This window comes from Balaenoptera musculus, chromosome 16 (genome assembly GCF_009873245.2).
Source record: "Balaenoptera musculus isolate JJ_BM4_2016_0621 chromosome 16, mBalMus1.pri.v3, whole genome shotgun sequence".
NCBI lineage: Eukaryota > Metazoa > Chordata > Mammalia > Artiodactyla > Balaenopteridae > Balaenoptera > Balaenoptera musculus.
In genome coordinates this window covers 8,781,319-8,806,924 of record NC_045800.1, presented here as the reverse complement: position 1 = coordinate 8,806,924, position 25,606 = coordinate 8,781,319, and the positions used below count along the sequence as shown (strand labels likewise).

Genomic DNA, 25,606 nt, shown 5'->3' with positions numbered 1-25,606 from the left:
AATACTAGTGCCTCATAAAAAAGCAAGCCGATAAAATTCCATATGTAAAGTGGCCTAAATATCAGTAATAATTACATTCTGCATAATTTTTTTAATCTAAAACTTCCAAACCATCAATCTTTTTCAGTGCTTCGAGTGAGCAATCAAAATAGTCATATTTATTCAGGTTTAAAACTAAATTTCTCTGCTCTCAACATGAAGGCATAGACAGAATAGACAGTAAAAATTATTTTGTCCAACATTCTGGGCCTATGGATGTGGAAACCATCTACAACATGATCTCATTAGGTCATCATCGATTCACCTTCTTCACCAGTAGCATCTTGGGAAATGTGAAGGTCTTCAAGCATCTCAGCCAGACTAATTCGAGGTGCTCCTTCATCATCTGTGTCACTTTCTACAGGAATGGTTGAATCTCTATAAATATTCACATTTTTTCTAATTGCCTCATTTTCTTCAAGATCTTCAAGGAAATCTTGGTATTGCCTTTCATCATCTGTATCCATGTTTTCTCTATCTCTTGCAAGCTCTTTCCGTTTCCAGTTTCTAAGACACTGACGTTTGGTACGGTCATAGCTCTTCTTGATTAACACCACATCGAGGACTCTATCTGATTTCATTTTGTTGACATGTTCATCATTTAACTTACAGTTGGCCAGATCAAACCCCAACACCAGGTCTCCAGGATTTAGAAGATGTCCCAAATGAGTGTGACAAAAGTACTATTTATCCATATTCATTTCAGATGTTTTCTGTACCCAGACTTCCCCGAGGGTATGCTTTTTTTTTTTTTTAAAGATTTATTTATTTTATTTATTTATTGATTGATTGCTATGTTGGGTCTTCGTTTCTGTGCTAGGGCTTTCTCTAGTTGCGGCGAGTGGGGGCCACTCTTCATCACGGTGTGCGGGCCTCTCACTATCGCGGTCTCTCTTGTTGCGGAGCACAGGCTCCAGACGCGCAGGCTCAGTAGTTGTGGCTCACGGGCCTAGTTGCTCTGCGGCATGTGAGATCCTCCCAGACCAGGGCTCGAACCCGTGTCCCCTGCATTAGCAGGCAGATTCTCAACCGCTGCGCCACCAGGGAAGCCCGGGTAAGCTTTTTTGATACCATTCCAGCACCTGTACTGCGTTTTAGATCTCGGACTATGCTGCATTCCATAACAATAAACTCCTCTAGCTGTTTGGGATGGCATAAACTATTGAAAGGGTGACTCCAGAAAGTGTTCCCATCAATATCTGCAACTTGTAGGGTATTTGGATCTGTGAGATGGATGACGCTGGTTACACGAATACACACACAAATCTGGTTCATGTTTCCCAGGCTTTGTGCCAGTTTTGGAGACAGACAAACAACATTATCCTTGCATATTGGAACAATTTCCACAGAAAAAGTGCTGTTGTAATTGTATGTGTTACTATGGATATCCTGAGAGATCAGTCTCTGTGAGGCTTTGTATCTAGTGGGAACAGTACACTGAAGAAATTCTACCATCTTCTGAGCATGTTGTTTTCAGGAATAATAGAAATCCAGACCATCATGAATTTCTTTGATACGAAGTGTATTCTGGTGCATGCCATATTTCAAAATCAGCTGTTCCAGATAGTAGAAAGTTTTTTTGTGCAAACTCTTTTGCCTGACTTGAACCACAGCCTTGCAGAAATCCTTAGCTTCCACTCTATGACAATCTCCACACATCTGGGGCTGAACAACATAATCCACCACAAACACTTGCTGAAGGATAGCACCATTCATCACCTCTTTCTGAATAGTTGGTTTAACTTTAAGTCTCTTAGAATGGGGCTCAGTCCAAACAAAGCTTGCATCTACAAGACGTACCTTACTCAGAGGGGCTTTGATTTTTTTCAAACACAAAGCAAGAAGTTCCCTGGATTCTAAGGCACATTGTACCCAAGTTCCTGGTGGCTGGAAATATCTTTGGCATTGTTTGCAGAAAGACAGAGAGACTTGTTTCGGAATGCCTTGGCTGATATCTACTTTACTTCGCAGACAAGCCACACAAATACTGGCAAGATTTGGACTAATCAGGGCACCACAGTCGCAGCACAAGATGCGTCCAGGTGTGTGCTTCACGGGTTCTGTCATATACTCCGTTTTTCTGTATATCTTAGCACCTCTGGGCCAGACCCAGATGTGCTGAAAAACCGCGGCAGGGCCAGTTCCTATTGCCCAGTCCTTATTTTGTAATTTGCACCAGCAAAGCACCATTCCTATTCCACACAGGCTCGTGCGGCCCAAATATAGAGGCTCTTACAGTCTCGTCACTCCGTTTTCTTTCTCACTATTAAGCTTTCTCCTTCAGGGTTGGGTTTGTTGGACAGACCTGGGCTTCTCAACATCCATTCGTACTCTTTTGACTGTTCAATCAGATGAATTCTAACTTCACCACCTCCTAGCTGTGTCACCGTGGACAAATGCTGTCCCACATTATGCCTCAGTTTTCTCCTCTGTGAAGTGAAGATAGTAAGACTGAAGCTGTAGAGTTGCCATATGGGTCACCATATGTACAACCCATAAGGGAAAAGTACTTTGGTGTGCCAGAACATGCCTGACCGTGATTTGGCCAAGTCCAGCTGGGAGCTCTGGGCGGTTCTGGCAGGCAGGGGTCCATTAGTGACTGACTGGGACATGCTGATTTTAGTGTAAGCACAAACTTCTAATCCATGATTTCAGGGGACCCTCATGACCCACGGTTAGAGAGGCACCATCAGAGAAAGGGCCTGCTCAGTTCTTTGTGAATTATTTCTTGACTTGTGGAAATATTATTTTATCGCAGTTTGTATATAGAACAATCCCTTCCCAGTTCCTTGAGATTTTGGTTTACCTGGGTTTACTTCTGAATACTTTCCCTAACTACCCCTCATTGGATTAATCAAGATTTGGAAGTGATATGGGTTATTTCTGTTTGTTTAGTGGCTACCCTTAACATTTTAACATGCATACTTCTATTAACAAATAACAAAGTTTCTCAGTATTTTATCCTTCTTTTAAACTATGAGGTCATTAAAACATTACACATAGCCAGCAGTAACAATAACATTTTGGCAATGTTATTTCATCGAACCCTCTCATTATTACTATTATTACTATTGTTATTATTATTGTGGAATATTTTATAGAAAATCCCAGATGTCATGTCTCACCACTTAGAAATACTTTAGCTGACAAGAAATTTTTCCCCTTAATATAACCACTATGCCATTATCAGCAAACAAAATTACCAATAATTTCTTAATATGACCACATATCCCTTCCATACTTAAATTTCCTCAGTTGTCCCCAAAATCTTTTTACAGATGGTTTGTTTGAATAAGTGGCCAAATGTGGTTTGCATATCACAGTTATATTTTGAAGAAAACATAAAATGCCCTATGGCCTGGATTTTGCTTGTTGCTTTCACTTGGTGTCCTATAATTTGTTCTTTTATTCCCTGAGGTATTATAAACTTGTGTTTAAATTCAGTGTGCATTTGAAATTCAGGACTTTTTGTGTAGTAACCCTTCAGAGATGTTTCTGTGTACTGATTGCATCACATCAAGAGGCACAGAAATATCTGGTGTCCCATGGTTTTATTGATACTAAGACTGATCAGGGTTCAGATGGTAGCAGCTAAGTCTCTCATTATGAAGTTCTCCATAAAACCTTGCACATAATGCTTTTTATTTTTTTTTTAACTTTTTAAAGTTTTTTTATTTTTATTTTTTTAATTTTAATTTTAACTTTTGGCTGCATTGGGTCTTCACTGCTGTGCACGGGCTTTCTCTAGTGGCGGCGAGCGAAGGCTGCTCTTCATTGCGGCGCGTGTTCTTCTCATTGTGGTGGCTTCTGTTGTTGCAGAGCACGGGCTCTAGGTGAGCAGGCTTCAGTAGTTGCAGCACGCGGGCTCAGTAGTTGCAGCACATGGGATCAGTAGTTGTGGCTCATGGGCTTAGTTGCTCCGCGGCATGTGGGATCTTCCTGGACCAGGGTTCGAACCCCTGTCCCCTGCATTGGCAGGTGGATTCTTAACCACTGTGCAATCAGGGAAGTCCTCATAATGATTTTTTAAAAAATTGTAAAATATATATAACATAAAACCTGTCATTTTAACTATTTTAAAGTGCATCGTTCTGCGGCATTAAGCAGATCTGCAATGTTATATAACGATTGCCACTATCCATTTCCAGAACTTTTTCATCATCTGAAACTGAAACTCTTTACTCATTAAACAATAACTCCCCATTTCTCCTCCCCTCCGGCTCCTGGCAACTACCGTTCTCCTTTCTGTCTCTATGAATTTCCCTCTTCTAGGTACCTCATACCAGTGGAATCACACAGTATTTGTCCTTTTGTGGCTGCCTTATTTCCCTTACCATAACGTCCCCAAGGTTCATCTGTGTTGTAGCGTGTGTCAGAATTTCATTCCTTTATATGGCTGAATACTATTCCATTGTATAGATGGCCACGTTTTGTCTATCCGTTCACCTGTTTATGGACACTTGGGTTGATTTTGGCTATTGTGAATACTGCTGCTATGAACATGGGTGCACTCACGTAATGCTTTTATTATTTACTGATGATATTTGTCTAGATCCATCACAGGCATACCTCGTTTTCTTGTGCTTGGCTTTATTACGCTTTGCAGATATTGCATATTTACAAACTGAAGTTTTTGGCAACCCTGCATTGAGCAAGTCTACTGGCGCCATTTTTCAAACAGCATTTGCTCACTTTGAGTCTCTGTGTCACATTTTGGTAATTTTCACGATATTTGCAACTTTTTCATTATTATATTTGTTATGGTGATCTGTGATCTTTGATGTTACTATTGTAATTTTTTGTTGTTTTGTAATTTAATTAAAGTATGTACCTTGTTTTTTAGATATAATACTGTTGCACACTTAATAGACAACAGTAAACATAACTTTTACATGTACTGGGAAACCAAAAAATTCATGTGCCTTACTTTATTGGAATATTTGCTTTATTGTGGTGGTCTGGAACTAAACCTGCACTATCTCTGAGGTGTGCCTGTATTTCATTTTAGGTCACACAATGGTGATTTTCTAATATTTTCTTTTTATATACCAATTTTCAGAATAATGGTTTGATGTACCAGTATCCCACAAAGGTGACCAATGAGGTTTTTGGTTTTTTTTAGCCAGTCTTTTTTTTTTTTTTTATAGCTCCTTGAGTTAGTTCTTATGTTCTTTGACACAGCTTCAGTAGTCTTTTGTCACTTCTTTTATTTCTGGCACAACAAAGTGTCCCAGACTCATCTTGTATATTTCCTACCTGAAGGGAAAAATCTCCTTTTCTCTGTTGTGCTCACCACTCTGCTCTCAATACTTCACTTCTGGACAGCAAATGTGTGAGTTTTTCCCACATCAAGCAATTCTCCAATTCTCTGTGGACACCATTGGAGTGTCCTACAATTTAATTCAATTTTGACACTATCTACCTGGAGATAGCATCAGATCTCCCAGGGGCTCAATCCCACAAGACCCTCTCTTCTCCCACTTCAGACAGCAATTGCAAGTCCAGGTTGTCACCTGTGCTTCTGATTGACTATAAGTTGGAGGTTCCCATCACCCCTCCTCATGTTCAGTATTTACTAGAATGGTTCATAGAACTCAGGGAAACATTTATGTTTATCTGTTTATTGTAAAGGATGCAATTCAGGCATAGCCAGATGAACGAGTTGCATAGGGCAAGATATGGGGGAAGGGGTGTGGAGATTCCATGTCCTCTTTTTAAAAATATTTATTTATTTATTTATTTAGGCTGCACTGGCTCTTAGTAGCGGCACACGGGATCTTCGTTGCGGCATGCGAACTCTTAGTTGCAGCATGCATGCGGGATCTAGTTCCCTGACCAGGGATTGAACCCGGGCCCCCTGCATTGGGAGCGCAGAGTCTTACCCTGTGGACCACCAGGGAAGTCCTCCATGTCCTCTTTACACAGGCATGCCACCGCCCCCCCCCCCAGCACCTCCATGTGTTCACCAACCAAGACACTCACCAAACCCTGTACTTTTAGAGATTTTTAATGGAGGCTTCATTTTGTAGGCATGATTGGCCATTGGGTCCAATTCAATGTCCAGAGGTTGGGGTGAAGCTGAAAGTTCCATTGCTCTATCTAGTCACATGGATAGTTCCTCTGGCGACAAGCCACTATCTGGTGGTTATCTAGGGGCTTTCAAAAAATCACCTCATTAACATAAGCTCAGGTGGGTTTGAAAGGGGTTTGTTAAGAATAACAAACGATACTCCTTCCACCTTTATAATTCTTATCACTTAGGAAATTCTAAGGATTTTAGGAGCTCTGTGCCAGGAATGGGGATGAGACAATATATATTTCTTACTATAAATCACAATATCATGCTACTCATTTCTGAAACCAGCCATTTTTCCAATGAGACTTGGTTCTTTTGGGGTATGGTACTTAGACGCCACAATCTGGGTACTTGGTGTGCTCTCTGCTAGTGGATTGTCATTATTTCAGGCTTTTTGGTAAAGAGAGCTAAAACGTATGTTTTTTTAAAGAGAAAAATTATAAATTCATACTGATATTTTAAATTCAAAATTAGGATCACAGTCTTCTTACTCCTTTGATTTTATACTTGTATATCTTTTATAATGAAAATCTTGGTTCTGTTAAATTAACATAATTATTTTATTCTAGAATATATCTTTAGTGGTTTCAAAATAATATCAACATTTATATGATAAGATATTGGACATAGTTTCAGATTTCTATTTTCTTTCTTTCTTTCTTTTTTTACTGTTTTTGTTCTTAGATTATATCCCATTAGGGATGTACAATCAAACACTGTGCTTTAATATCAATCAAAGTAAATTTTGTCCCTCTAATGTGTGTACCACCACCATGATATGCACTTAGGCTCATTTGTTTCAGTGTGCTTTCAGTTTTTAGGATTTGTTTCTCCTTTTTTTTTTTTAAACTTTTTTTGGGGTTTATTTATTTATTTATTTATTTATGTATTTATTTATTTATGGCTGTGTTGGGTCTTCGTTTCTGTGCGAGGGCTTTCTCTAGTTGCGGCAAGTGGGGGCCACTGTTCATCGCAGTGCGCAGGCCTCTCACTGTCGTGGCCTCTCTTGTTGTGGAGCACAGGCTCCAGACGTGCAGGCTCAGTAAATTGTGGCTCACGGGCCTAGTTGCTCCGCGGTATGTGGGATCCTCCCAGACCAGGGCTCGAACCCCTGCATTGGCAGGCAGATTCTCAACCACTGCGCCACCAGGGAAGCCCCTTGTTTCTTCTTTTCTGAACAAAGAAAAAATTAAAAGGTTCTAAAGTAAAAAAAAAAAAAAAACTGTATGTAATATATGTTACATAATATATATTATATTTTAATTACATATAATAGATATATCCACAGAAGTATTGCTTCCATCCTTTCCTATTCTGTTTCTTCCTTCCTAATGAAATGTAACTGTTTTCATTAGTTTTTGGCTTGTGCTTCAACTGTTTCCTTTTGAAATTATGCCACCGCCACACCCACCACACACACACGCTTTCTCTTTTCTTAGACAAAAGACGCATACCTTTTAGTGTGCTTGGTACTGCGTTGTGCTGCTACCCTAAGTGTTGGGCATTTGGGTTATTTGCATCATTTAGCTGTTATGATCAATGCTGAAATCAATAGCCTTGTGATTACATTGCGTTGCATTTTTGCCAGTGTATCTTTGGGATAGGTTGTTAGAAATGGATTGCTGGGTTAAAGGGCAAATGCAGAGTAAATTTGTTAGGCAGTGCCAAATTCCCCTCTGTCGAGCTTTATCACTGTGCACCCCTGTAATCCTGCAACGTATGAGCCCGCCTGTTTCTCCACGGCATCAACGTTATCAAGAGAGTACATTGTAACACTGCTTTAGCTACTAGGAACAGTTACAACATTAATTTTTATCTTGAGATTCCTGTACCACATGGAACGTACAAATTTGGACTCCTCACCTCTGTATGTTGGGGTTTTTATTTCTTGGAGGATGGGGGAGACTTTCCCCCCACCTAGAGCCTCATCAGATTGCAGTATTTCTCTGATACTTCCTAGGGTGGGAATTTTCTAGTCACATTTTGTTGGAGGGGCAACCTTTGGAGGCCCCTCTATTATGCTATGCTGTGTCTCAGTTTGGGACACAGACAAGGCCCAGACCCCTGTCCTCATCTGGGTGTTCTGCCCTCAGCCCTGAGCTGTGGAGCCTGTATCTGGATCTATTACTTACTTGGGCACCAAGTTTTCATCTTCTGTGTTTATCACTGTGGTTTTGAAGGCCCTCTTTAATTCTGGTACCTGGAGGTTTCTCTTCCTTTCTTTACAGCCTATCTGTATATGGTATTTTCTGCTTACGTTTTATGTACACATTTCTATGTCTAATGGGTGGGAGGGGGTTCTTCAGAATCTCAGGTCTCCGTGTTGCTGGAGGAAACTCAATGCAGATTTTTATAAAAGTTATGCCAAAGCAGGGAAGTAAAATGGAAATTGGGAGTGAAGGGATTATTTGCTATGCAGAAGTATCCTTTAAGAGTGGACTTCTCCTAGTGTGTTGAAACTAAAATTTTTTCTGTAACCAAATTGAGTTTGTAAATATTATCTAAAATGGGGTATACCTGTTATGCAAAGATGCTGTCTCTCTCCCAGATGTGAGGACACTGGGCCATGGGCTACACATTTTTGCAGTGTAGGCAGGCCTGATCAGAGAGAAAAAAAAATCACTAAATTATCTTTTTGGCCTCATTCCGAAGTTCAAACTCCAAACACACCACAAAGCATACTATACCAGATAGGCCTCTGGGAGCCAAGGACCTGGTATGAACAAGAAGGGCAATACAAGATTATTTCAGTCTAAGGAAAGAGATTGAGCTGAGCTGTGTGTGTAAAAGAGACAATTGTAGGCATCCGGAATGGAGTCAAGAGGCCTGGGCTTTGCTTCATTGTGAACTTAGGTCATTTGTACCCAACCGTCTAGCTGCCCATTCATTTGTCTACCCATCCGTCTATTCAGCTATTTATCTATCCATTCAAATACCAGTCTATCCTTCCATCAATTCATCTGTCCATCCATCCATCCATCTGCTGTTCACCTGTTCATCCATCCATCTGTGTATCCATCCATCTGCTGTTCACCTGTTCATCCATCCATCCATCCATCCATCCGCTGTTCACCTGTTCATCCATCCATCCGTATATCCATCTATCTGCTGTTCACCTGTTCATCTATCCATCCGTATATCCATCCATCTGCTGTTCACCTGTTCATCCATCCATCCGTATATCCATCATTACCAAACACCCACAGTTACTGGGGACTAGAACCCAAATATGAGAAAGACACTGTCTCTCCCTCCATGGGACTCGGTGTGTTAGGGGTAGAATGTCATACAAATAATTACTGTGTAATAAGATAATGACTTCAGAGGAGCCCTGTTGCCTCTGTGCTGAGAGTGAGAGCACTTTAGTTTGTCTAGAGTCAGGAAAGTCTTCCTGGACGAAGCCTTTGAGTCAGGTTCAAACTCAGGTTTGAGTTCAGACCTGAGCAGGAAGTTGCCCATTACCTTTGGCCTCAAGTTCCACATCACCTGTGCAAGGGTGGCATGGGGCCAAATGACGTCCACCTAAAGATCTGTGCTTTCATGAGTGGCAGGTGCAGATTTTGTATTGGGCACCAACAAGAGGCATGGAGGGCCAGTGGGGAAGCAGAGCCAGTTCAAGACTTGGCTGGGATTGGGGCATCCCATCTTTGAGGGGCCCCCAGACTTTGTCCAAGAACTGCTTATTGCCCATGGGTATTTGGAGGAAAAGCTCGCTGTCCCCAGTTACTTGTTTCCTGGGACAAGGCTAGCAGTGGGCTTTCCAGACTTGTTCTGGGCCCTGGGCCCATTGTCTGTAGTGTGACGGGAACCCCATGAATTTTAATAGCCTCCATTCAGAGTGATTAAAACCTTAATGAAATTTAATTATCTTGATGTTAAGCATTTTGGGTTAAGTTATTGCATTCTGACCACTCATTGTTCGCTGCAAGCTCAGGGCAGCATACCTACCTCTGCCTTAATGGAAAGGAAAGTTGAATCTATTTAAACGAAATTTCCCCCAAAATAATTGCCTTCAATGAAACACCAAGTAGGCATCAGGATTGAATTTATAAATCGGGCGGCCGCAGATGAGAGCTACTATGTTTGGAATGGTTTTCATTAATCCAGGGTCTCCAGAAGGAGCAATGTGAAAAGTTCAGACTATAAGTGACAGGTGTTTATGGTTCGCAATTGCATTAAACAGGCTCTTAAACGCAGGTTAAAGGCCTCCATGAAATATAGAATATACCTTAAAATGTGGCCTAAATTTTTGCCATTTTGGACTTTGCATTACTTACCTACAGAATTAGCAGGGCTTTCGGTTAATCAACTGTCAGCGTAAATTGTGGCTAAGCAAAATGCTTATAAATACCGGTAAGCACGGTTTGCTTGGCCTGTTGTGTTTTTTTGTGTGTGTGGTTTTTTTTTTTTTCTTTCTTCTTCCCTTGGGCCTTCCAAAGGCCTTCAGCTGATGGAGAGCTTTTAATTTCACATTTTGGCCCCCACCGCAGGTGATAAACAAAGGTTTCCCCGCTGCTCTGGCTGGGGTCAGTTATCCGGCCTCCCTCCCCGTAATCACACACAAAAGGTGCCTGAGATCCACAGCTAATTTGCGGCCTCTGTTTAGCAGAATTTAATAGCAGGTATTACTGCTGCCGCGGTAATTAAGGACCTTTGTCAATAAGACGGAATAGATGGCCACACTTGGTTGTAATCAGTGGGCTCTCGAGAGCCAGAGGAGTGAAAAGGGAGAGAAGCAATCCATTTTGTGAATAACACAATCCTCCCCGGCCTCCCTCCCTCCCTCCCAGGTCGGGCAGTGGAATAATAATTCCCCAGGCAATGAAAGTACAGGAATAAAAGTACTTACCCTCCAGCCGGTGATTTTTTTTTTGACTTTTTATTTACTCTACTGAGCTTTCTTATTTGCTCCAGGCTGCATCTGATGAAGTATTGTTTAAACAGCACAGAGCAAAATGGATGTAGGGAGGTGGAGAGAGGAGGAGGAATTTTAACCAGGTGGCAGGGAGGCGCCCCGCTTTAAGGTGGATAGCCATTCGGTTTATCAATTATTTCTCTGGGATACAGGAAAAAAAAAAAAAAAAGACAAAACCAAGTGGCTTCGTGAAGAGGTAGAGGGTGTCATTTAGAGCTGTCTCCGAACATACTCATTCAGCTCTAAATGGGTCGCCTGTAACAAGCGCGAAGTGAACTTGGGGGAGCATTGTCACCCTCGCCTCGTCCCTAATGTACCGCTGAATGGCCCGGCGGAGGGGGCGGCAGGGGAGGGGAGGGGGCAGGGGCTGGCGGCCACAATTCAAAGAGACCTTCAAGGTGTGTGCCCCTCATAGTAATTGGAGAGGAAGCTGTCTTTCCCTCGCCGATTCCCTGCCTTTTTACCGGTTTTAACAAGCATGATGCTTTTAATAGTGCTTTGAGTACCATCTCTTTATACGCCTCTCCCTTTTTAAAGCAGCTTTAACTATACTCTTTCTGTCGCTAATGTCTGAAAAACTTCTACCTTTAATCATTCCCCGATGAGGTGGCAAACAAGCGACCCCTCTCCTTTAGCAATTTCGGCTGGGTGGTCGCTGCTGGCTGGGAAGGGAGCGGGTGGCCGGCCGAGGGAGCAGGGGGGCTGCGAGGGTGTGGACTGTGGGGATCTGACGCCAGGTCCAGAGCTTGGGGACATCCAAGGGGCTTCTTGTTAGGGGAGGGCCGGGGGTCAATTTTAAATGCTCAGATCTGCAAGGTGGAAGACAAAAATCCGTTTGACCACTGTTAACAATCCACTTGGATTTGGTTAATTAAAAAAGATTGAGATTAGTTTTGTGGTTATTCCAGGACACCTCCCCTTGCCCACCCCCAATCCAACACGCACAGTTTGCTTCTTTCCCATTTAGGAGCCAATCCCAAACCGGGCTGATGAGTGAGGTCTTGCTGTGAGATGAGCTTAAAGGGTTTCACATGCACCTCTGGACTGATGAGGGATTGAGGATGGGCTGGTTCCAAGTGCAGCCTCATAAATACAAATGGAGAATGAGGGGTCCATCCGTCTTCCTGAGGAGCAGCACATGCGCACACACACAGCTTTTGGGTCCCTCAAAAGTGTGGCAGGGGTGAGGCCAGGAGCTGTAGGGCCTCTGGGAAGGCAGGGGCGGGACGGGGGCAGGGAGACACGTGGTAGTCCCTGTTTCCTCATCCATTCCATTTTTGGCTTCTGAACATGGGCTTCTCTTTCTGGAACGATTTGTCAAACCAAAGTTCAGCAGATGTTTTAGAGGTGAAAACCTTCCCAGAGAGAGTCTCTGGGGGAGTGGAGGAGGCGGGGCTTCTTTAGAGCTTCTAAGCATCCCTTCTCCAAAGATGTCACCCTGGAAAGCATCCCTTTGGTCCCCTTCTGTCCACGCTTGAGGGTTCAAGTCCTGACTCTGGAGCAGTATAGCTCAGCTTGTTAAGCCAGTTTTCTTATCTGTAAAATGCAGGTGAGAATTGCTTCTACCTTCTCAGAGGGGTTTGTGAAGGTCCATAAGGTGATGCTGGTAAGACACTCAAACTCACTGCCTGAGGCAGAGGGAGGCATCCTGTGCATATTGGACATTGTTTTTCCTCTAAGGGTTCATTGGATATTTCTTAATTATCTGGAGGATGGGGGTGCTTGCTGCCTGATTCTGGGGCTCAGGACAGCAGAGCATGTTGTGGGTTTCCAACAGCTGTTGCGCTGTAACTGTGCCAACATACTTATACCCCCAGGCAGCCACGGGGTTAGGGATCACTTAGGAAAGTTGTGCTTTGCACAAAATCACAGGGGAGAAGTGAGTGCAGAGGTTGCTGGCCAAAGAAAGAGGAGACATCTTTCCCAGGTCTGCCCTCCTCAGGGCCACGAGAGGAGGGATGCTGTTGCAGGCTGAATGATGCCCCTTAAAGATACAGTCGACCCGCCATGTCCCTGGGGTTCTGCATCCACAGAGTCAACCAATGGTGGATCCAAAATATTTGAAAAAAAAAAAATCCAGAGTTCCAAAAGCAAACTTTGAATTTTCCATGCTCTGTCAACTATTTACATAGCATTCACCTTATGTTTACAACTATTTACACAGTATTTATAACTATTTACATAGTATTTACATTGTATTAGGTATTGTAAGTAATCTAGAGATGATTTTAAGTATATTGGAGGATGTGCATAAATTATAAGCAAATACTAGGCCATTTTATATAAAAAGGTTGAACAACCTTGGATTTTGGTATCCACGGAGGGTCCTGGAACCAATCCCCGGTCATCTGTGGATGTTACCTTACAAAAAAGGGTCTTTCCCCCCAGTTTTGTTGAGATATAATTGACATATAAAATTTGTATAAGTTTAAGGTGTACAACATAATGCTTTGATATATGTATATATTATGAAATGCTTACCGTAAGTTTAGTTAACAAACATCACCTCACATAGTTATAAGAAATTTTTTTCCCTCGTGAAAAGAACTTTCAATATCTACTCTCTTAGCACTTTTCAAATATACAATACAGTATTGTTAGCTATAGTCACCATGTTGCACATTATATCCTCAGAATTTACTCATTTTATAACTGGAAGTTTGCACATTTTGACCACCTTTACCCATTTTCCCCATCCCTTACCTCTGGCAACTACTAATCTGTTCTCTATTTCTCTGAGTTTGGTGTTTTAAGATTTTACATATACTGTAAAGCAATTATACTCCAATAAAAATGTTAAAAAAAAGATTTTACATATAAGTGAGATCGTACAGTATTTGTCTTACTCTGTCTGACTTATTTTACTTAGCATAATGCCCTCAAGGTCCATTCATATTGTCACAAATAGCAGGATTTTCTTCTTTTTCATGGTCGCATAGTATTCCATTGTATATATGCACCACATTTTCTTTATCCATTCATCTGTCAGTGGACACTTAGGCTGTTTCCATGTCTTGGCTATTGTAAATAATGCTGCAGTGAACACGGGAGTGCAGATGTCTCTTTGGGATAGTGACTTTGTTTTCTTTGAAGTGGGATTGCTAGGTCCTATGGTAGTTCTCATTTTAAGTTTTTGAGGATGGTGCATACTGTTCTTCATAGTGGCTGCGCCAATTTACATTCCCACCAACAGGGCACAAGGGTTCCGTTTCTCCACACGCTCTCCAGCATTTGTTATCTCTTTGCTTTTTGATGATGGCCATTCTGACAGGTGTGAGGTGAAAAAGTCTTTCCAGATGCAATTAAGTTAAGGACCTCTAGATGGGGAGATTATTCTGGAATATCTGGGTGGACCCTAAATACAACCACACATGTCTTAATAAGAGGGGCAGAGGAAGATTCAACACAGACAGGTGAGCAGAAAGCAGTGTGGAGATGGAGGCAAGATTGGGGAGATGCTGCCATAAGTCAAGGAATGCCAGCGGCCACCAGGAGCCGGAAAAAGTGAAGAATGGACTCCCTAGAGCCCGCAGAGGGGGCGCAGCCCTGCCGACACCTTGATTTTAGCTTCTGGCCTCTAGAACTATGAGAGGATAGATTTCTCTTGCTTGAAGTCACCCACTGTATGGCAATCAATATAGCAGCTACGGAAAACTAACACGGATGCCTGGTGGAAGGTCCTTTTCCATAAATGAGTCAAGTGAACACTTGAAGAGAAGGAGAAAATGTTCTGTGCCCTGGGCATCGTGGCCAGGATTTCTGATACCTGTGGGATTGTGTGGTGGTGTCACTCAGGGGCATCGACTGTGGGGTGCCCTGCACTCCGACCTCAGGGAAAGGGGTGTCGGGCAGGCATGGGTGACCCTGGGGAAGGGGCTAAGGTTTCCGGAGCAGGGCTCTGCCAGGCCTGGTTCTCACTGGCTCAGCCACAGGGTAGGGCCAAGGCTGTGGGCTGCAGGTCTTAGGACAGACCTGGGATGCCTCACTCCATTTAATGAAAAGAACATATGGAAAAACACAACAAAAATATACACCAACCTCTTTGTGGGCAATTTCTTATGCAGAAATGAGTATGCTTTCTCATGTCATATAAAGAAATGTTGTCATCAGTCTGTTCAGCGCTATGCTCATAGATCTCATTCCTTTACACAGTAGCCTTAATACTGTGGAATATATTTTTTGGTTACGGGTTAGATTGTTTCCCCTGTGTCAGTGGTAAACTCTACTTTTTCATATTTGGATAGCGAGTCTAATTCATAGCACGATGGAGTTTGCAGTTCAGATAGGATTTACTTCTTGATTGATTTTTTGTTAATATTTATTGGGCACTCCATCCGTGTTATGAGGATGAAACGAGAGACTGTGGCTTAGGGGAGGCAAGAAACTTGCCCAAGACACCCCGTGGTGGCGTCACCAGGCTATGCACACACGTAGCCATCCGACTGCAGAGTTTAACTCTTAGCTCCCCTGCTTTCGGAAGCCAAGGGCGCGAATCGCATCTGGGATTGTGATGTTTTGTTGGAAGACCTAGAAGTGCTTCTGCAGACGGCACCCCTCCAGAGCCTGTCCTGGGCCCAGCTACGTCTTCCCTGCCAGGTCTGGGCAGAGTACGTGGCACATGAGGCCCCAAGGAGTGTTTGCTATTTTGTGCTGAATTATCACCGGGAGTTAGAAAGGCCGCAGAGGCATTCCTCCTAAATGTGATCCTTAGAAATGCACTTCTAAATACAAGCCGAAGTCAAGTTTGGCAGAACTTAGAGGAACAAAGCATATTCTTTTAGCTCCAGTAAGGAGGATTGTCAATTTGTTCTAGAAGCAAAATAATTAAAGGGCAATGTTCACCAAACGGACATTATGGTTTATTGCAGTTCTGACCAAATCCCTAGCAAATCTGAATATTGAATATTCATATTATTGAATATTCAGAGTGGAGGTTGGGCGAGAGAGGATTTCTGCTGCTGGGAGGGAGCCTGTGGGCTGTAACCCCCCACCCCCCGGGCCCTCCCTCAGTGCCTTTGCTCCACAGCTGGCTCCTAAGTGAAGAGAATTCCTGCCGTCCTGCAAGTTCAGGCAAGAGGACCGGGCCGGAGGGGAGGCCAGAGCCGTCTGCCGTGAGAGCCCATGTTGGTTTTGCATTCTGCTCAGAACACTGGCTGGGGCTTGGCTGTGTTTGTATGAGCTGCAGATACTAAGCCGGCGTCTGGATGGTGAGGTCAGTAGTGCGGGCACAAGGCCGTGTAGCGGAGGCTGCAGAGCAGGGAGAGCCCGGTTCAGGCAGCTGGGTGAGTCCCAGCTGTGTGACCCACGGCAAGTGTCTTAACTGCTCTGTGCTGCAGTTTCTCTACTGGAAAATGAGAAGAAAAATCTAGCAATCTGATAGCGTTGTTGAGAAGCTGAACTACGATAAAACTCATACGGTGCCTGGAGTAGTGTCGGGCCTGGGTAGTAATGCTCCAGCCGGGTTTGATGCTTTTATTAACTCTGGAAAGAGCAGTGCTCTCTGAGTTGGCAGACCTGGGATGAGCCCCGTTCCTGCCGCTCAGCAAGGCCTCTCTGCGCCTTGGTCTCCTCATCTGTAAGCCGTGGCGGGTAACGAGGAGTATCTTGAGGGACGATTAGGAAGATTAAATGGGAACCTTTGTCAAAAGCATCTGGCTCATGCAACTCCCTAACATACAGTTGCTCCTTCCGCCTCTGCATGCCTTCTACAGCTTAAGGAAATTTGCTCTTTGGGCAGGTTCTTCCTTGTCTCCGATCTTGAATTTTTAGGCAGCCATTGAAGCCCGCTGACTCCATCTACCAGGTTAGCGGACAGTCGTTCATCCACTCGGGGCCTGCTCTGTGCCTACCATGGTCCAGGGCTGTAAGATGGGGTTGGGGGAGGGGCGTCAGACTCTGTCCCTGTCCCAAGAAATGGCCCCTCAGAGGGTTACAAGATAACGCACAGGATGCCCACTTAAATCTGAATTTCAGATACTCAACAAACACATTTTTTTAGTTTAACTATGCCCCAAACACCGTATGGGACATCCTTATACTAAGAAAGTATTCGCTGTTTATCCGAATTAAAATGTAACCAGTCGTCCTGAATTTTTATTTGCTAAATCTGGCAACTCAATGGCTCCTCCTGCTCAATGAAAATGCCAAACTGGGGTCATGCCCATTGGTCTGGGGAATCCCTCTGAGATTGTTGGTGCCCAGGATCTGACTGTATCTGTCCCTTCCTTGGTTGTGAGACCCTGGGCAAGTCCTCCTCTCCCCCGTTCTGTGCCTTGGTTTCCTCCTCTGCATTGGATTATCTGTCCGTGGTCCTTTCTGGTTCCCATTCCTAGACTTCAGAGTTGGTAGAAGACATCCGGCCAACCTGGTGTTTTGGTACTGTGTAGACACAATAACCCACTAGCTTGATTGCATCTTTCACTTCTCAAACACTTGTTCTGCTTCATGTAAACACAATCCAAGTGCCTCTGACCTGCCCTTTCAGTCCCAATTCTCAGCACTTGTAAGAAAAAGTCTCCTTGTAACATAGTCCAATCCCCAGGCTGGGTCTCTAAAGGGCATTTTGAAGCCCTTTTAATTTCCAATCCATTAAAAAAATAAATCTTTGGAGGGTTTGCTTCCTACATAGCAGCATGCTTTTTGGCTCGACAGCTGTCAAACTGAAAAACATTCCATGAATTCTCCAAGTAATTTAAAAGTTGCTCCAACTGAAATACAGGGTGATATCCACTCAGCTGAAAGGGTGCCACTTGTACCTAGGTAATTCTGTTCACTTGATTTTTTTTTTTCTTCAGGGAATTACTTTCATAAGGAGAAGGAGGAGGAGTACATTTTACTCAGTTATGAAATGGATGTTTGGATCTAACTTGTGACTCTATTTCTAATCGGTTCTACCTTTCACCATACCTCTGGGAAGGGCGATCTCTTAAACCACCGCTTGTCTTTGGCAATAATTACTTTTGGATGTGAACAGAAAGTCCATTTGGGGGTTCTGTTCTGTGAAGTCTGTGAATATACGTAATCCTTTTAAGATCTAAGCCTCCCACTCACATCTGAGTTTCCTTCTCTTTAGAGATTAAAACACTGCAGCCACTATTTGTTTTGAGCAAACAGAGTGCTATGAAGTCCTGTAATAGCTCGCTGGGGGATTTGGAGCCACAGATTTTCTTATTAATCTCGCGAACACCTTAGAAGTTTCGTCATGCCTCCCAAATGCATACATTTCATTCGCTTTAATTTCTCAGCAGTTCCTCCTGCTGCCTTAAGTTGTGGTTCTGTCAGCTTTGTTTCTCCCCCTTTTCTCTCTTTCTTATCTCTCTCTCCTCCCTCCCTCCTTTTCTTCCTTTGTGGATTCGAACTTTTTAGTCTCAATAAAAGGGCTGATGTCTGCCTTCGGGAAATCTTACTTCCATTTTTTCCCCCAGAAAAATGGAACAGGTTTCTTTTAACTAGTGCAAGGCTCTCCTCTCTAAAAGGTTTTTATTATTGAGTGCCCGGGGTCCTTAGTTTCAGACATTTATCTTCTAGCTAAGCAGGAACAAAAGCGGGAGGCAGCCGTCTGCACCCCGAGTTTCTGAGTAATCACCCAGCGGTTAAATTGAAGCGGCCACGACATCGTCTTCATTGTGTCACGTTGGGCTTGCTCGTTAATTTATGAGCTTCAACTGTCAAAATAGTTTGTGCAACGGACCCTAAAAATGGTGATGGATAATATCAATCAATCGGGTTTTATAGCCCTGGTTTCCCTTGCAGCAGGCCTGCCTGCTGTATACAGCCTGTGAAGAGGAAAGCCACATACACGGTAGATGTGCCCAAAACGAATACATAACACTCCCAAAATGCACCCCTTCCTGGAGGGCTCTAGGATGCTTAATGCTCCACCATCACGTGGTCCTCGTGATGACAGCCGGAAGTGTTTGGAGCCCTTGGGAGGGATGTCCTCATCCTGAAGTACCCTGTTATTTCAAGATTACCACCTCGCATTATTCTTATAATGAGGTCATCTCAAAAGGGCGCCTCTGAAGGCCAGTGTGTGGTGATGAGGTCTGGCAGACGGGGGCAAAATTCAGCTCTAATGAGATGGAAGTTTTAAAAAATCTTTGTGACTATAGAATCTACATATCTACTCAGTAATTCTTATGACCTATTTGCCGATTTGAAGTGCCTTCAGATCCTGGCCTACTTACCTAAGTTTGTCAGGGGTGGGCCCCTTGATAATGTGGGACCTCCTTTATATAAATTTTCCGTGTTCCTTCTATGCCCTAGCTAGGGGTTGGTTATTATGCAGATCTTTTTCACTTTAAAAAAAAAATCACAAATACAAGTTAATTATTGAAAAACTTGAAAAATACAGAGAAGTATGGAAAAGAGAAAACCCTTCCCTTCAATCCGGGGCCCACCTCTGTTAGCGTGTATTGTATTTTCTGCCTTCTGTGCATGTGATTTTACATATTTGAGATAATCTGCCTAACACAGTTTTGTCTCTTGCTTTTAAAACAATTCTCTAAGCATTTTAATGTTTTATGTTTGATCTCATTGTTGGTAGGTACCATAGTTTATTTAGTCAATTCTTTTGTGTTGAGTGTTTATCATAGTAATTATGAACTATTATTATCATAATAGTTTATCATATTTTATTGTTATCAACAAAAGGGGCCAGGTTGAGAGGCTTTCTGAAACAATTCCACGTTTAATGACCTACTGAACTGGACAGTTCCTGGTCTCCAAATATCTTCTCTCATTCCAAGGACAGTATGAAGTCCTAGTGCCCTCTGGATATGAACTCTCACTAGGGGGCCCTTTCCTAGCCTTCTCTATGGAGCTGATGAACTCCTATTCACCCTTCAAGACCTGAGTGAAGCAGCCCCTCCTCTGTAAATTCCTGATTCTCCCTCTCCATGGAGTCGGCCACACGCTTCTTTGTGTTGGCTTCCGTGTTAGCTCATCAGGGAGCTCACTGAATGGTATTCAGCCATCTCTCTGGTCTCCCTCTGTTGGTCTGTAGATGCACAGTGCAAGCTAAGTCATCGGCCTTGGTAATTCTGGCCACCCTCAGCTGGCCAGGACCATCTAGCTTGCATGGATCCTGTAGTTTCCTGAGCTGTGCCTGGCATGCTCACAGATAAACCAGTCATGTAGAGGTACAGCTTAGGTGTTTGGAGGACAAACACCTTTTCTAGCTCCCAGGACTCTTCCTTGATTTCCACTTGGGGCACAAAGACATTTCCTCCAAATGTCCCTGTTGTTGATAGCTGCTGTCAGAGTTCATGCCGGCATTTGCACTGAAAACTCCTAATTTGACATTTCTCTAGTGAATGTAATGAATACGAAAAAGTGTCATTTAGAGCTGGTTTTCTCTTTGTGCTTTGAAAAATGAAATGCACATAGTTATCTGTAAATGAGATAATTACCTCCCTACTTTGCTAAAGGCACCTACTAGTGATTTTTTTAGCTTGTTTCACTTAATGAAAGCTTTACAAAATGGGGAGCCCAGAGCTGTTAATAGACTTGTTGTAATAGGCTCTGAGAAAAGGGGAAAAAAAAAAAACCAGTTGTTCCAAACAAGTAACAGAAATAGACTGATGAAACAGCTGGCAGCTCAGACATAAATTTAAGTCTTGGTTGGGTTTAGAGCAAATGTAATAATAGCTGCAACCAATATTTTTAATATTACTGATCTTTCAGCAGTAATTACCTAGAACTTTTAATGTCTGCAATTAGAACGCTAGCAATTCAGTGGTACAGACCAGTGGTAAACTGCACGAAATTGGATACTTGCTATAATTGGTAATTAATCACTTTTCATTACCAGGAAGGGATGTTGCAGTTATCCTGAATAGATACAGCATGCTAATTACAGGAAAACACAAACCTACATATTTGAACTTAGAGCTTTTAGGAAAATAAGCAACTCACGTCAATATTTTATATCTGGGAGGAGATTAGCCCACCCAATTAAACGATGAGGAAGCGGCCATGTGTATTTTGACAAGAACCCATCAGAAAAGAGGTCCCTTTTTCCTAAGGGTCTTGATCACATTTCCATTCATTTCTGTGGGTAATTAAAATTCTCATCCTTTATGCAGATTTAGAAATGGTTCCAAATAAATATTTACATGTGCGTGTCTCCCTTGGTGAGCCCACGTGATCGTAGGGTTCATCTCCTGCGTCAGCGGCACAGCGGCGCCTCCCGCCTAGACCTTTCTCTCTAGGCCAGGTGTTCCCCTGGGATGTCCATCACTGCAGTCTTCATCTCCTCCTTAGGTGCCTATTCTGTGAATGGGACCATCATTTCCCCAGAGTTGAGACTTCAGTTATTTTTCTGGTCTTCTCACCACTTTGTCCCAAACCTACCTCATCTGTCATCAGATCCTGTCACTTCTACCTTCATGGTCTCTGCTGCCTTTGCAGCCCCCCCGCTCTTGCCACTGCTGCTCATTCAAGGGGCTCCATGGTATCTGTCAAGATTGCATCCCAGGAAAGCACAACCTGTGGAGAAAGAACTTCTAAAGAGAAAGTATGTCTGTGAGAATTACTGTAAAAGACCTTAATCCATGACTAGGTTCCTGCTCCCTATTGATACTAACCCCCGACAGTCAATGACATAGAACATGCATTTCATAGATAATGCAAGAAGGACCGTGGGGACAAGCCAAGCTGTTTCATCAAAGACATGGCCATAAAAGCGTATCCCTATGGTGGGAGGGTGGGATTATCCCCATCGTTCACCTTTGTCACCTTCACACTTGCCTCTGGAAGACCAGCTCCAGGCGGAGGGCAGGAATGAAGAGCTTGTCGAGGGCCCCAAAGCCCTGGGTTCTCCGTGTTCTTCCTTAGACAGTGAAGAAGAAATGAAGTTCTGACTGTTTTCTTCTCTGAATATTAATATCTGTGATACACCTGCTCTCTCCTGGCCAAAGCTGCCCATGCCCCACCAATCATATCATTGCAAAATTGGGTCATGATGGAGAAATGGGGCCTATATAAATAAGCCGCTTACAGCAAAATGGTGTACACAGAAGCCAACAGAAACCACTGACCCCACACCTCTCACAGTGATCTTTGGAATCTCTTACCTGTTCTCCTGTCACGAGAAGATTTCAAAAGTATCTCTGAGCCTTGGCAGGTCCAGTTTTGCTCTGGTTACCAACTTCCACACACTGGCCTTGGTTTAGATTCAGAGGATTCCTTTCTTTTTTGTTGGCAGTAGAAAAATAATTCCTCGTGGGTATGTGAACCAGAAGAGCGGAGGCCTGATTTTGAAGTTGCAGGTGGTGGACCTGGCCTGCCCTAGGACTTCAGTAATGGGCACCTCACCATTTCTGCCCCGTGGCCAGTCGCTTTCCCTGACAGACTCACCAGTGGCATCCTGGAACCAAGTTAATACACAGATAGAATTTAAAAAACTAGACGTGAAATGAATAGCCATCCTTATAAAGCATGAACCTCTTATTTCCATTTCCTCTTCAACATGACCCATTACATGGAGCTTCTTTAGCCAAATTTCATTTTCTTCCCTATTCCATCATCGCCAGAGTCCCTGAATTGGTTCCTCGCCCAACAGCACAATTTCAGCCGTGGACTCTCTCCTCTGCCTTTGTCACAGAGCTGAGTAATGATGTGACAACATGTGATTGGGCGATTGATGTCAAATGTGAGCAGCAACATTCATTTTCCCCTGAAATGGACAAAGAAGAGTATTAGTCATTTAGAAATTTCGTCTAGAAGCTACACCTCACGAGTGATATCCCAAAATTGAATTGCTCTGAAATTTAAAGTGGCTTTTAAGTTCTTCTCCTTTGATTGTTCCTCAGGTCATGCAGCATTGTGAGAGGCCGAGGGAGCAAGTTAGTGATGGGAACTGCAAATGTCATTTGTTAGCTCCCTGACTCCTCTGCAGAAATCCATTCCTCCAGTGACAGGATGTTCCTGAGACCTCGTGTTCCATAGAGAAACATCCTGGGCTTTGGAGATGGGCAGATCTGGGCTCCAGGCTTGGCCTTATCACGGCTTCCCCTGTGAGCCTCAATTTCCCCATTTGTGAAATAGGGTTAACAAGAATGATTATTGTCATCCTCACTTTGCAGAAATAAGAATATAAGATCTAGAGAGGTGAATTAAGGGGCCCAGATACAGAGTGGTGAAGGGCAGAGCGCAACCCTCTCTGGGGCCATTGAGTCCCCAGCAAGATCTTGTCCCATCTTCCAGCCTCACCAGGAGGGCATCGGGCTTTTCACATACGCTCCATGCAGATAGCAGTCCTTCCAACAATAACCAACCAATGTGTGTCTGTGCACGACTTGTGTTCAGAGACACGGCTCCCCCAGGATCCCCCAGAGGTCCGGCCAGTGGAAGCCAAAATGGCCCTGGATGAGAGCTTAAAACTCCCGCTCTCTGTGATCAGCATTTTTCAAGAAAAAGAAATGTGCAGCAGTCTGTGCTAGTTATTTAACATCTAGGAAGGCTCTTGCTCACTCTGAGCCCTCTGTGCACTCTGAAGTTACTGATATCATCGCTAGAAATGGCTTCCACCTACGGCTCTGATTCATGGCCTGGTGATGATTGTGATTCATAGGCTGCTAAGACGCGGGCAGAGGTGGCTGGGTTACCTAGAAGCAGCGCCTGGGAACAGGACCACCCATGTGATGCAGCCAGATATGCTAATGAGGTCAACGCAACATTCCATTAAAAAATCCAAACCTCATTTGCAAGTGAATGTTAATAAGGAGAGAAAGCTCAGCTCAGGCTGGGCTAGAATCACTGGCGACTAGTTCTTCCTCAGTTAAGTAACATAATTTGTTCAATTTGTTTTATGTCAGTAAGTGAAGAACCTTTTACTCACTTTGATTCATGGAAGGAGGTTAGACAATGGTACAGTAGAAAGGAAATTAACATTTAACCTGCCTGGCTGGGTTTTCTAACGGATGTCTCAATACGACTGGGGTGGTGTGCGTAAATTCTCCCAATAAACCAGAATGAAACAGAAGCTATTTAAATCCCAAAGAAAACCTGGATGGCAGATATTACACTCCAAAGAGAGACCAGTGGGTTTTTGGTCAGGAACTGGAAGACCTGAATCCTAGTCTCATCAATTACTCATTACACAACTTTGAGTCACAAACTCCCCGAGCTTCAGTTCTTGCATCTGTAAAAGGGAGTTAATGCAAAAAGATGTTGTGAGTTCATAAACTGTAACATACCCATACGTCAATTGATTGATCTAACAGCTATTTATGGAGTACCTACTATGTGCCGGGCGCGGTGCTAGTTGCTGGAGTTACAGTGGTGAACAGAACTGTCAGGGCCCTTGACCTAAGGGAGATGACATTCTGGCATCCTTTACTATTTTTTTTTTTTAAATAAATTTATTTATTTATTTATGGCTGCGTTGGGTCTTTGTTGCTACGCGTGGCCTTTCTCTAGCTGCGGCGAGCGCGGGCTACTCTTCTTTGCGGTGTGCAGGCTTCTCATTGCGGTGGCTTCTCTTGTTGCGGAGCACGGGCTCTAGGCGCAAGGGCTTCAGTAGTTGAGGCTCGCGGGCTCTAGAGCACAGGCTCAGTAGTTGTGGCGCACGGGCTTAGTTGCTCCGCGGCATGTGGGATCTTCCTGGACCAGGGCTCGAACCCATGTCCCCTGCATCAGCAGGCGGATTCTTAACCACTGTGCCACTAGGGAAGCCCATCCTTTACTATTTTTTATTATGAAAAATTTCAAACCTTCATGAGACTGGGCAGAATAGTATAGTGAACATCATCTGCCCATCCCTCAGATTCAAGCATTAACAAGATTTTGCCATGCTTGCTTTGCCTGTCTCCCATGTTTTTTGCTGAATTATTTTGAAGCAAATCACAGACACTGTGTTCCTTTTCCATTGCTGTGCAACAAATTGCCACAGATTTAGCTGCTTAAACAACACACATTTGTTATCTCACAGTTTCCGTGGTTTGAGAACCTGGGCACAACTTAGCTGGATCTTCTGCTCAGTCTCTGAAAGCTGCAATCCTGATGTCAGCTAGGGCTGGGGGTCTCACCTGAGGCTCAGGGGCCTCAGCCCCATGTAGCTGTTGGCAGAATTCAGCTCCTTGTTGTTGTAGGACTGAAGTCCCCAGCTGCTAGAGGCAGTCCTCTCCATAGGCAGCTCACAACATCGCTGTTTGCTTCTCCTTTGAGGCCAGCAGGAGAATCTCTTTGACACTTTACCCTGGCTAAGGGCTCACCTGATTAGGTCAGGCCCACCCAGGGTAATTTTCCTTTTGATTAACTCAAAGTCAACTAATTAGCAACACATCACGGGAGTGATATACCATCATATTCACAGGTTTTGCCTCTACTCAGGGGGAAGGCATTATTCAGAGTGGGTACAGCAGGGGGGTGTGAATCTTGGGGGCTAGCTTAGAATTTTGCCTACCGTGTGGACATTTCATCCCTACCATCTTAAATATGCATTTCTACAAACTATGGGCATTTTTTTATAACTACAATTTCATGTTAATATCTGATAGGGGTTGTTATGTTAGTCAGCTTAGGACATGTTATGCTGTCATAACAAGTGACCCCCAAATCTCAGTGACTTCTAA

At 43.5% G+C, this 25,606-nt stretch overlaps 1 protein-coding gene across 1 annotated transcript; it reads right to left on the bottom strand.

Moving 5' to 3' along the window:
- Positions 1–136: 136 nt before the first annotated feature.
- LOC118883065 (60S ribosomal export protein NMD3-like) lies at positions 137–2,141 on the bottom strand. The gene is given in 2 exon segments (XM_036829626.1): positions 137–778; positions 1,098–2,141. Coding segments are annotated over 2 exon segments (1,065 nt in total). The 5' UTR covers positions 2,107–2,141; the 3' UTR covers positions 137–722.
- Between the last annotated feature and the right edge of the window lie 23,465 nt (positions 2,142–25,606).